Source organism: Leptonotus elevatus, chromosome 12 (assembly GCF_054856555.1).
Source record: "Leptonotus elevatus isolate MCC_2025b chromosome 12, RoL_Lele_1.0, whole genome shotgun sequence".
In the NCBI taxonomy this organism is placed as follows: domain Eukaryota; kingdom Metazoa; phylum Chordata; class Actinopteri; order Syngnathiformes; family Syngnathidae; genus Leptonotus; species Leptonotus elevatus.
This window is the reverse complement of record NC_141250.1, coordinates 8,111,792-8,125,515: the sequence shown is the minus strand read 5'-3', so window position 1 is coordinate 8,125,515 and position 13,724 is coordinate 8,111,792. Positions and strand designations below refer to the sequence as shown.

The following is a 13,724-nucleotide window of genomic DNA, read 5'->3' as shown; positions in this document are numbered from 1 at the left end:
AAAAGTCTAATTAGACCTAATCTCCATGACAATGTGTTGCGCAACCCGTGCCATCACTTGATTTAGGTGGTGGTTTGAAGTGGGTGGGAATCACACACAAAGCAATCAAAGAGGCAAGGGGATTTTCTTTAAGTGCCTTTGTTTGTCAAAAATGTCCATTGTTATTATCATGTATTGATGACAGGTGACCATGCAATACTTTGCTATATTGATATTTGCGGTCCCCAAGAGAGTGTATCAATTACAGTGTTTGCCTTTCCAAGCCATTTGTGACTCATAGAGGGGGCGTGTCAGCTGCATAGAGTTCCTCTTCGCTCACTTTCATGTGATGCAATTTACAACAAAGACTTGGGCATGGTCGTCTCACTGAAGTGGGTTTTCAAAACGTGGCTCATCGCCTGTTTAACCCCCTCGTTCTGCACATCAGATTATGGCCTGGTAGTTTTTGTGATGGAATAAGCCAAGTCGGATTCTGCAGCAAAGGGCGGCTTTATGTCAAAGCGACAAGCGGTTGTGTCACAAGGCCTACCTACCGTAATGGTTTTGTCCAATCCGCCTACTTCTGTTAACGCTATATTTTACAGGGTTGCCAAAATGCGACATAAATATACTGTACATGACTACCGCTGCGGTTGACGAGTAAATGAGGAATGAACGTGCTGCTTTCATGTGAATGCGCACATTTTTTTCCCATCAACCAATCCACGTACAGGCCAAAAGTTTGGACACACCTTCTCATTCAATACATTATGTACTCACTGAAGGCATCAAAACTATGACGACAACTAACTAAAGACACGTAGAGTTATGTACTTAACAAAAAAAAGGTGAAAATAATAAAATACATCTAAAAATAAATAGCCACCCTTTTTTTACTGATTACGTTTTTGCACATTCTTGGCATTCTCTCGATAAGCTTCAAAAGGAAGTCTCCTGCATAGGTTTTCCAACCGTCTTTAAAGAGTTCCCAGAGGTAAGAAAGTCAAGAGTGTGCAAAAAAGTAACTAGAGGAAAGGATGGCTATTTTGAAGAATCTATAATATAAAACATTAGGGGTGTTAGAAAAAATCGATTCGGCAATATATCGCGATATTACAGCGCAATTCTCAAATTTATTTGATATGCGGCCGAATCGATTTTTAATCAATTTTTTATGGGGAATATTCAACAAAACGACTTACTTAGGGTTAGGATTCACACATTAAGCATGCAAGAATGTTATATTAATGGAACATTAAGCCTTAATATTTTATTTCTGTGCTGTTCAAACATGAAACAGACTGCAACCTGTTTGTTAAATGCAGTGGCTCAGTTATAAGCCTGAATTTTCAGATAAATAAATACATTTTCATACAAATCTTACAGTGTACATGTACAAGTTTACTGATTAGTATTTTCTAAATTTGAGCAACAAAAAAATCGCAATAATCAATTTATAGGGATTAATCGGTATCGAATCGAATCGTGACCTATGAATCGTGGTACGAATCGAATTGCCTGGTACTAGGCAATTCACACCCTTATAAAACATGTTTTCAGTTATTTCCCCTTTTTTTGAGTACATAACTCGACATCAGTTCACCAGTTTTGATGGCTTCAGTGAGAATCTACAAAGTAAATAGCCATGAGAATGAAGCAAATGCATGCGTCCAAACTTTTGGCACGTGATCCTTACAATCACGGATGAAACGATGATCCATTGCATCATTATAGGTCAGTCTTCATTTCATCCATTAGTCTGTTGCATCACTCGTTCATTAGTAAGTACAACTCTCAGTCGCAAATCACTTACTCTTTACACATCAATAATCACACACTCTGTAATTGTGTTGTCAACAGTGACTTTGCATAATAACTAGAACTGCTCACAATAGCCGTCAATGCGCAAGTTGCCATACAGTTGACGTTGTGTGGGTTTCATAGGAACTGTTAATAGCTCATTGTTTTGCAAGAGCGACTGACGGATGGAAACACTGTGAAACTCGTTGCAGGCTGTCAGTATTGTTTTGTTTGCTCATAGAACTAAAATGTCATTTTCCACACGGCCTGTACAAGAGTTTGCTTGCAGAGTTTCTCTGTTTTGACTTGTTCACGCATGCGAGGCAACAAAGTGTGTTTTTCTCTTTTAAGGCACCAGTTGCAACGAAACCTGACTGAACAGGAACTCAGTGTGTCCCTGAAAGGCTCTGATTTGTTGCTGCCTGTTGTGACTTCTGTCCTGGGAAAGCGTGGGCGTTCCCTGGCTGCTTGTTTGCCTGTCTTCTTCACCAGTGCACTAATTGGTCTCCCTGTTGCTTTCAAGGCGGCGTTAGCTCTTATCTGCCACCACCCTGGATTAAGTGTGGTAACATAAAGTCAATTTCACATTAGTTTCTCAGCCAACTAATTTTAAAGGGGACTTTCTAATTGTTTGTATCCATACAGTTGCTTTTTTCACAAGTGCACAAGTTAGCGTTAGCTTCTGTTAACAATACTACCGTAAACATAATCAGGCGTCATAATTCACAAGTTCACCTATTCATTTTTTTCCTTAGCTGTTTTATTTAAAAATATTTAAAAAACACCTACACTTTTTGTACTCTTTCTGAAACAACATAATATACCATCAAAACCATGTCTAAAGAGGAAATGGTAGGTAACAAGGAAGTATTATTAGTGATAACTAAGATACATGCTTCGTATTTTGAGGAGGAGAAGGAGGATTTTTGTGGACGTTAGAGTGAGAATTCATCTCAAAGGTGAGAGAAAATTGTCTAGTTTGTCAGTTGCAGTGTGATGGTCCATTATGACACATTATTGGTTCTGCTAGATTTAGCAGCTGCCTTTGACACCATGGACTGTCAAGAGCTTCCTGTCCAGCTTGGTGAACTGTGTGCAGTGTGTGGGCATTTAAGCTAGTGCTTTGGAATGTTTTTTGTTTGCTCTGTTGCCCCTCTCAGGTTTGGAGTGCCTGAAGGTTGAATTCACGGCCCTCTTTTATTTGTCCTTGCATCTTCTTTCTTTTGAGTCAATACTCCAAAAACATGGCATTTCATTTCATTTTTATGTGGATGGTACACAAATACTGTGCAATTAGAGCACGCTGAGAAAATAAAGGCCTGGATGTTCTTAAATACTTTCCTTTTTAATGACAAAAACAAAAAAGATTACGGTCATGTTGTTTGGACTGATGCTGATCTAAAACTCACTGCTCAGATTCACTGGCATAACAAAGGAAGGAACATCACTCTGATTTAAAAATCATTGGACTGACTCCCAGTTCGTTTTTGTATTGTTTATATAATTATCTTTTGTTTTTGTTTTTTTGTCTCGCCCCACAATTCCTGTCCAATGGGCTCCCGCCCTGCCCTTTACATCCTAGCATGCTCCCTCAAGTCAAGATATCAGTGTTGGATAACCAAGAGAAAACCCAGAAAGGGCCGCTCTTTCTTTGTTGCTGTGCCAAAATTGTGGATTCACTTCCTGTTTTTAAGTCTGAACTTAAAACGCACATTTCCCTGCTGGGTCTTTGAAATTTGTTTTGATTATTTTTCTTTTTCTTTTTTTACAGTTATTTTCCGTTTGTTTTATAATGGTCTTGTTGGAAACTTTAGTTTTTTTTTGGTGTTCCTATTTCATTGTCAGGGTCTATATTACGTTATTTCCTGCGTGTTTGTTTTCTTCAAAAAGGAGACTGAATGAAAGACTCAAAATGACTTTTAACATTTTGTACAGTATCGTCCAAAGTTCAGCAAATCCCTGGTATTTTAGAGTATTTACATGTATTGTTCCTTGCTGTTTTTTTTTCTTTGTTTATGTTATGCTATGTTAAGCACTTGGTTTAACTGTGTTGTTCTAAAGTGCTCTAAAAATAAAGTTGAACCTGATTAGATTGGATGACGCACACACTTCCAGTGCATGTTTTTGTAACAGTTATATAGCTGTGCCTGTCATCGCTAGAAAGACCCGCATTGTGTGTCACCTGCATAATATTTATGTACATAACCATGAGGGGTGGGATTCTTTGAATGTCTCACGATTCGATTCAATTCCGATTTTTGGGTCTGTGATTTGATTCAGAATCGATTTTTTTTATTAAAAATGATTTGATTGACAATGATTTTTGCTTCAATCTATAGATGTGCAAGGAATTGTAATGATCTTCTCCAGTCTGACTCGCTAATGCTAATTAGCGCGCTACTCACGGCACTTTTATCACTCAAAAGAACGGCTCCACACTGCAAAAAAACAACTTTTATTGGAATAACTTGATCGTGACTTTTTCCTTCTACTCTCTAATGTGGCTACAATTTAACAGTGTATTAGACCGCGTGGAACTACACTGCCCCTAAGTGGCCAAATCGAGTACAACATGAGCAGCGCGCCAAATCAAGGCACACACAGACAAATGCAAGACAGTATAAACTAATTTAAATAAAATAGATTTTGGGACATTTAAAATCGAATCCTACTAAATGAGAATCGATTTTTGGGCACACCCCTAATAACCATTCAGTTGCATCCTGTTTCACATATTTGACTCTTCTGACAGAGTGATTGCAGACACACTTTTATTAACACATTTGTGTAAATTTGCTCTTTGAGTATTCTCTATCCTAACTTGTATTTGCATCAAGCACTCAGACCAGAACATGAGAGTAACAGTTTGTTTTCCCCACGTCCTTGTCTCTTTTTATCATGGTGGCATAAATCACGTTCCATTATTGTTTGTTTTCCAAAAGGTGCCAGAGGTCATCAGCAGTATTCGCCAAGTGTCCAAATCGGGCCTAAAGGAAGACACCAAACCAAAACAGGAAGCTGACGAGGCCTTCTACAACTCTCAGAAGTTCGAAGTGCTATATTGTGGCAAGGTGGGAACCGGATGCAAACTAAATGTCCATTGTGCCAACTGCTATCCTTTGCATGACCGTTAACGTGCATGTAACTGCAGGTAATGGTGGGACACAAAACAGCTCCATCCACCCTCATCGACGACTGCATCGATAAGTTTCACCAACACGAGGCCAAGCGCAAACGCCTTCTCAATGGCCAACGAGGGTCCGTGGACAAGGTCCCTGTAGAGTTCACTATTGGGCTGGGAGAAGATCCACTTTCCTCTGCTTTGAATGAGAAGAATGAGGATGCCAAAGGTCTCGGAGGGGATGACGTGACCGGTAAGAGACGCGGATCGTGGAAACTTATACCAGTTAAATGGGGGTACAGACATATTGTTTTTTAAACCGCGAGATATCCCACACATTATGAGTAAGAAAAATGGTTGGAAATGGAGGGAAAAGAAATATGAGAACGGGGTTGTGCTTCTGGGGGAAAACGATGTATTTAGATGAGAACATGTCTTCACCACCATTTTACACATACATATATGCCTTTAACAAATGGCAAAAGCTCAAGTACTCCCCAGTAAACAAACCCTTCTATGTCATTTGAGCAAGGCAGAGCGATTGACAAAACAGGGTAAATTTTCTATCTACTATAAAAAAATAATAATTTGAATGAAGTTGTGGAATTTCAGACATAGAGTAGTTAACATGGTCACTGACAGGCTGTACTTAATTAATTGACTTTTCTGTTGCTCAGATAAATAGAACAGACGTGCTCTTTTGGGTTGACGGGAGCAAGGTGAGAGGTTTCACTCTAGTTAAGTGCAGTGTTAATGTTCATATTGTGCCTGTCACCGGGGCTTCAACTTTTTATCTTTTCTTTTTTAAATCAATTGTATTCTTTATTTTCATGCTCAACACATTAAGCTCAGTTCAGTTGTATTTAACTCTAAAATGCAATGCATTTGCATTTAATCTTTAAGAACTCTTTGTTTTTTAAAGATTTATTTGGATTTAAAGATAACTTTTTTTAAAATTCTCATTTGTGTATAATAAATTTCAAGTGCATTTCATTTTTCAGAATTTATATGTAGTATTAGCTTGAATATCAAACTTTGCATTATGTTGTAGTGGCCTTCAATAATATTCATACTTTTTAGGAAATAAACCTCTACATTGTTTTTGATGAACATTTAGGCCTGCGACTGTGTATTAATGATGATCATAAAAGTGGTGTTTGGTGTAAACATTTTGAGAACCACTGGACTTGATGATGAAAATGCCGTTTTGACTTGATGTTGCAGGGTCCGCCATGTCCGTCAGCGGCAGTCAGAGCAACCTGAGAGGAGCGTTTCCAGAGTGCATTTTGGAAGATTCGGGCTTTCAGGAACCGCAAGAGTTCCGCACGCGATGCAGCAGCCTGGCGGGAAGTCTGCAGAGGAAAGCCGGAGAAGGCGTCGGGATGGACCCTGCACGACGCAGACACGCTAGCGCTCCCAACCACGTTCAGCCGTCTGATTCGGACAAAAACAGAACCATGCTTTTCCAGGTAGGCCGTTGATAACTTGGTTTAAAACTTGAAAGCTCATCTCAGATTCTAGCTGAATGTAGACACTGAGTGCATTGATGCAACACAGCACTGTTGATTAGTATGCACTCGAAAGCTTTGCAGGATGAATTGCATTTGAAAGAGTCCTTTTCACACACCACAGCAGTGTAAACACAGGTGTCGGAAAAGCTTAGTGCGTTACACTTAAACCTACCCATAGACCTAGACTTAAGTTAATTCAAATGTTAATTCAAATTTAAGGTGTACGTTTTATTGTCGTTCCCTTATGCTTGGCTAAACATTGAATATATTGATATGCCCTAATATGTGATCGGAACCTAATTAATAACCTAAAAATAGAATAACAGGAACATAAGAAAGCATCTTAGTGGATCCCGCTATTCGCCGCTTCTCTCTGTCTCTGTCCTCTCTGTCTCTGTCCTCTCTCTCTCGCTCTCCTCTAATATATCTTGAAATAAAAATAAAAATCCAGGAATATGTGAATCTGTGGGGTGCCAAGCATGCTGTGATACATTTTATGTAAGAAAAAAAAAAAAAAGGAGAGAAAAAAAATATTTGAAAATGTTAAAAAAAAAATATTCATCTGTTCTATCCCATATATGCTTTCCATATAAATTTTTAAAATGCACACATAAACATGGTGTTAGATAGAAATTGAGTGTATTTTTAAGTAAAAGACTAGCAAAATAAAATGAAAAATGACCCATGTATTTTATTGTATTTTAATTTTATATTGTGTCTAAATGTTGCACAGTAAACTTAAATACTGTCAAATACTATTGTGCCGTATACAAAAATACAAGCAATGCAATATTGCATTTAATTTAATCATAAATTGGATTCACAGGAAGAGGTGGAAGATTAAACAGTATGCACGTATTCTTTGTATCATGACAAAACAGTTAATTTATACTGTATACGTGTGTGTTTGTGTGTATTTTGCACTATCAACATCTTTTTTTGCATGTATTGCATTACATGCAACACAACACAAAATTTCTAATTATCTTTCAATATGTAGGAAGAGCAGCACTAGGATATATTACACATTGGAAATTGCACTTAATGATTTGCATATTTAATATCTTTGTAATTTGCATTTTCATATTTGAAAAACTTGAAAGGTGCGCTTAATATTGTTCATATGAATATTTTTAAAGAGATAACTTATATTACTATTTACTCATATTAATATTTAAAGATATATATATTTAAAATGGCAACAGTACATTTAATCTATACAGTATTTCACTTTGTAAATTCATGTAAACACCATTATGTTTTCATTGCGGTCTAATAATAATTAATAAAAAATAAAAATAAATTGACACATTTTTTTCTTTTTTTAGACTATTTTTTTTTTGTCAAAGAAATCTCTTTCTGCTTGGACAGTGGCAATTTGTTGAGTGCAGACACAGTAGTACACTTTGAATTTAATCAGAACAGAAGTGGTGCCGTCTTGATGGTCCACACTAAATATACCCAACACTGCTAAAAAGCCTCCTGCAAATCACTTTGATGTTCATTTGGCAGGGAGTAGTAATGCACTGCCTAGTTATGTTGCAACTCCTCAGTGCTGCTGCGAAAATAGGCAGTTACTGGCTCCTAATGTTTTTCTCTCTCTCTCTCTCTCTCTCTCTCTCTCTCTTTTTTGTAATACAAAAAGTCATGTGAGCCAGCTGCTGTCCCTCACACTTCCAATTCCACACAAGTCTAATTATAGCCAGCCGCTCAATATGTGACACTGCAACACACTGACATTGATTTTCAGCATGTGCTACTGCAGTCTAATAGTATGTTTGGACCTCACTAATGCTGTTTGGTTGTTTTTAATGGCGTGAGTCAGTCTGACTGAACATGTTTTTTGTTTTTTTTACAGGTTGGCCGTTTTGAAGTAAACCTCATAAGTCCAGACAGCAAAACAGTGGTGCTGGAAAAAAACTTCAAAGACATTTCATCTTGCTGTCAGGTTGGTTTGCTTTCTGCACCAAATATCTAATAAAAAATTGTTTACGCTAATAATAAGATTTTTTAATTTTTCTTTTTTTAAATATCATCATCAATGTATTGGCAAAAGAGATAATTATTTCAGAGTTCTTTTGTAGTATGTAATAGTATGCGTGTAACCAACATGAAATACCGAGAGCTGTCCAAAAACAATGAATTGTGAAGCTGAGGGAAGATGAAAAATGATTCAGAGTGCATAAACATTGGCCAAAGACAGTACAGCTGGAATGTTTCTGGAGAAGAAATCTAAATGGTGTTCAAAGTAACAGACGGGTGGATCAAAATTTTGAGAGCTTTAAAAAAAAAAAAAAACTAGTTAGTGACATTAACAGCAACCTCTGACTGCAGGAGGGAACTTCATAAACGTGAACAAAAGTTCAGATGTCTAAACCCTATAGAGCATGAACTGTACCTGTTGAAGAGGGCAGTGAAGGGAGTAAGCCTCTAAAGGCGTCATAGAAGAAGAATGCAAAAAAATAGATATTAAGTCTTATGCACTTTAATTTCTTTTCTACCACTTTTGCTAACCTAAAAATCTACTATTACTATTAATGTTACAAATAATGCAATATTCTAAGTTGTTCTGTTTTCTTATATTCAAAAATTAAAGCCACACGATGAACAGTAAAGCCGCAGTGTTGAAATGCAATACAATAGAAGAGTGCATATGATAGTGATTGCAGATCTGGAAGGTCCTCATGATGGGCGTAAATAGAAGTTATGAGTCAATGTTTTATGTTGCAAATTGATTTTTGACCTTGTTACTCTTGAAACCCGACCAAAGGACGTCGAATGGTATTCAATGCAAAGACATTTTGTTCTCAATCTTGCCTTTTTCAACATTTTGACTGATAGGCTGCACGTCCAAAAATCTCATCAATCTGCTCCTCATTTGCAGGCTATCAAGCAAACGGACCATTTTGGATTCATCTGTCGCGACCATTCAGAATCCGCTTCCAGCCAATACGTGTGCTTCGTTTTCCAGTGCGCCAGCGAGTCGCTGGTGAGTCTTTGGCAGGATATACAGTAATTTAGCAACAATTTTTATTTTTTATTTTCCCATATCATATGCAAAGGTGGATGAAGTGATGCTGACCCTTAAGCAGGCCTTCAGCACAGCTGCCTCCTTGCAGAGCAACAAGACGTTAGTCCAGTTATGTGAGGCCTGCCCCATGCATGACCTGCACAAGCTGTGCGAACGCATAGAAGGTAGAGTACGAACGTTTCGCGTTGTGTATTTATATTTAGTACAGAACAGTGATTAGAAGATGAAGTGAATGATTATAATGCAATTTTTTTTAAGTCATTCATTGTGTTTGTGTTCTTTGGGATCACTCTTGTAACATCCCAATGGATGTGCCTCCCCATATTGTTGCTATCCAATCCTATTTCTTCCAAGAGCCACTCAGTTTTTTTTTTTTTTTACTACTTTAACTTTTTTGTAACACACTAAACCAGTCCATCGGTGCAGGTAAAAAAGCTTGAATGTTTATATATACCATATTATTATTATTATTATTATTTTTTAACTAGGTAATAAAAAAGCAAAAAGGCTGAAATACATTTTCAAGATTTGGGGGTACCAGACATGAAAATAGACTTCTTTTCTTGGGCCTTGCCACCCAGTGCAGACAATTGACAAGGGCCGTGTCTTATGTTTGTCTTACTTAGCACCCTAAAAAAATCAAAAACACTTTTGGAACCAGAATCGAAATGAGGACACAGATAATGTAAATTTAGATTTTTCTCAACGACTCAAGATGATCAATTTTATACTGTATATAACCCACCCTATTTTTCCAGGCCTCTACCCGCCCAGAGCAAAGCTGGCCATCCAAAAATATCTCTCCCAGCTGCCTGACAATGAGCAAGTGGATATATTCGAGCGAGTTCAGGTCAGGCTGACATCCTCTCAGTGTGCGTTAATAGGTTCGGCTGAGTGAGTTATTCTAATGGTTGCATGTCATCTGTCAATGGGTTTAATGTGCAGAGACTGAAGCCCAGTTCAGACCAAGAGGAGAACGAGCTGGTCATTCTGCATCTACGGCAGCTGTGTGAAAACAAGCAGAAGACCCATCTCCACATTGGAGAGGCCCCTCAGGTAGCTGCATTTTCACCTTAAAGTACCAGGAACTTGAATGGAGATGAAAAATTATGAAATTTCATAGTTTCACGGTCGTAGTGACTAAAATGATCACAATTAGAAGTATTATGTAGACGTTACAACAAAATAAAAACGTCCTGTATTTGTTATTGGCAGTTACACAAATCAAAATATTAGGTACATTTTCACTTTCAACCAAGAACAAAAGCAATAATGCAAATAAATAAATAAATAAATAAATATATGTATATATATATATATATATATATATATATATATATATATATATATATATATATATATATATATATATATATAAATCATTATTAATACAGTACAACAATTTAATTTAAAAATATACACATATTAGAACTAACCCAAATATTTAAAAAAGAAAAAGAAGTCTGACAGAATTATTAAAAAAATTAATAATAATAAATATATATATATATATATATATATATATATATATATATATATATATATATATATATATATATATATAGTAAATATTGAGTAAAAACACAGACTAAAAATACACTAATAAAATATTTTTTTCGGGGGAAATTATTATGACAAAAATACAGAAAGGAGCAAAGAACAAATATAAAAAGCTAGTTATTAGAATATAAATATTAGAAAATGGTATATAAAAATGATTAATACACATTCTATTAAAAAAATCTCAGATACTGTATTTAAAAATAATCCACAATTGTGACAATGCATTAAAAACTGAACAATAAAATAAAAACACAAAGAAAAAAATTCTGATTATAAGATATTGCGCTAAATATGCACAAATGTTAAGAAATAAAAAAATTGTCAAAGAATACACATGTTTGAAAAGTGGTAAATGTAAAAAAAGGAAAAAAGTACATTAGACAAAAAATATGCGTACAGTTACAAACAAAATAATATTTTTTCCAATTATTATTTTTTTAAATAAAAAATGGTTAACTTTTTTAATTTTTGTATAATTTAACATTACTTTGGGATGTTAAGATTTATTAACATGTTTTTTTGTGATGGATAAATAAACTTGACATGACTACTTAAAACTGCCTGTCCAATTAATATATGTATGTTTATATTCGGTTTTATTAGCAAAATGGAATTGATTATTTTCCTCCTTGTTGGCAGAACTCTGCAGGGGACGGCGCAGCCACGGGCAGCCGCTTCAAACTGGACATCCTGAAGAATAGGGCTCGCTCATCCCTCACCAGCTCCCTGGAGAACATCCTCGCCCGGGTAGGTTCTCTTGCCTGCCCGCCTTGTTGCGTCATCTTGATCCCCGGGGATTTAGAGTGACCCATATCTGTTTGTAGAATAATACCTCAGTCGCCACATCCGGGCTGATCTCAAATCTGAAAACTCCTTTGCCATCTGTTATTTTGTCTGAGAGGCAAAAGTAAGGGGTGGGCATCTGCCCGTGGGGTATGAAAGTGAAAAGACCAATAAAACTCATGCTCATTATGTAATAATCGATTTTTGACCATTCATTAATTTTCTAGACTCTGAGATTTAAAACCGGGCCTCTCAACTATGATAGCTCCACTTTTCCACCTCATTATGAATTTAGTATTGCCTTCAGGGGGACTCAAATGGCCATAATTTGGTGCTGATAACAATTTAGGATTTTATTGATTTGAAGTGTGTCATTAATTCTCACTATTTATCATCTCCAGGGAGCCAGCCGGATGCGAGGCCGTTTGGGAAGCATGGGAAGCATGAGCAGCTTTGACAAAGTAAGTATCCTCTCAGAAGGGACCATAACATTCCCCGAGGAAGGATTCTGGGAACTGTCACTTTTCACTGGCTGTGAAAAACGTGCGATAAACGACACAATTGTCGACGCCGGCAGTCTTGCAGTCACGTTGGGGTGTCGTACCGCTCCACGTTCACGTGGTATAGACGAAGCCAGGGAGACGTTTGTGCTCTGGTGTCACTGTTGTGCAGAATGTTGAACGAGAGTACGATGCAGTCCCTCTGACTGCTTGAGAGACATATAGCTTGAAATATAAAATGCACACAAGCATGGCGTTGGCTTCACACAGTGTTGACTTGGCCGCCTCCTTCTCGCATTAATCCACAATCGTACACGCACATACTTTCTCTTTCAAGTCATACTGCAAAATGTCAGTTTTCTGCTAACTTTCCATGTTTTCTCATCGTTTTCCATGATTTTAGTACATAATCCTACCAAATGTTCGTTGATACTTGGCTCATCCAATGCTACTCGTAGATCGATATATACTTTTGAGGTTGCCTATAAATTACAAATGCAATTGACAGGTTATTCATACCTACATATTCACACTGACTATTGTTTTCCCATAAATTGATTATGATTGACTTACTGGTTTTGCCAGTATCAGGACAGAAAATAGGTAAAAATGTTGGTCATTGTTTTCTGAAGTAAAAGTTGATTTTTGTCTTATTTTGATTGATCACAAAAGATAATCATTCTGTTTTCATAAAGAAGTACAAAAATCTGAATATTTACTGTTGAGATGCTTAAATGCGAAGATTTGTCGATTAATTGATTAATTTTGACACCTGTGGTTAGTAGAAGACGTTTTATTTTCATGATATTCATTAAAAGGGGAAGTCAACCCCCCAAAAGATTCTTGACAAAAATATGTTCTATGCAGCCCCACTAGTCTAAATACGGTATTCTGGTTAGTATTGCGTTAGCATGTTGCGTAAATCCAGCAATATCAATATCAGAAGGCGGCCATTTTGCTACTTGTTGTCGAGTGAAAATGACATCACAGTTGCTCAGGTCTCAGATAACAACCAATCACAGCTCAGCTTCAGAAAACAGGTGAGCCTAGCCCTGAGCAACTGTGACGTCATCTTCAGTCGACAACAAGTGGCAAAATGGCCTCCCCCTGAGATGGATAAACATGGCTGGACTTTGCTACATAACTCATTTTCCACAAATGTAATCCAGTGTTTCCCACACAATGTTAATACTTGGGCGGGCCACCCAAGTAAACTGACTGCCACCCAAGAAGTTTTTAAGAACATTTTATAAAAATATATTGTAAAAAAAAAAAAAAAAAAAAATGTCGCAACCAGATTTACTGCATGATGTAACGTTACTTCACCGTCAGTCACTTGTGGATCTTGAGGCTAGAGGAGACGCAAGTAACAGGAATGATAACCATCTACTACTACTCATTACATAGCACAATACGTTTTTGTACAAAATGTAATG

General features: G+C 36.8%; 1 protein-coding gene across 4 annotated transcripts in view; it reads left to right on the top strand.

The window, feature by feature from the left end:
- tbc1d4 (TBC1 domain family, member 4) overlaps positions 1-13,724 on the top strand; it is a 45,704-nt gene that overhangs the window by 7,268 nt on the left and 24,712 nt on the right. For all 4 annotated transcript variants that reach the window (XM_086091465.1, XM_086091463.1, XM_086091464.1 and 1 more), the window contains exons 2-11: positions 4,722-4,850; positions 4,931-5,153; positions 6,125-6,369; positions 8,270-8,359; positions 9,296-9,400; positions 9,474-9,606; positions 10,201-10,292; positions 10,388-10,498; positions 11,645-11,752; positions 12,190-12,249. In XM_086091465.1, the coding sequence (XP_085947591.1) occupies positions 4,722-4,850; positions 4,931-5,153; positions 6,125-6,369; positions 8,270-8,359; positions 9,296-9,400; positions 9,474-9,606; positions 10,201-10,292; positions 10,388-10,498; positions 11,645-11,752; positions 12,190-12,249 (1,296 nt within the window). The remainder of the gene's footprint in view (positions 1-4,721; positions 4,851-4,930; positions 5,154-6,124; positions 6,370-8,269; positions 8,360-9,295; positions 9,401-9,473; positions 9,607-10,200; positions 10,293-10,387; positions 10,499-11,644; positions 11,753-12,189; positions 12,250-13,724) is intronic.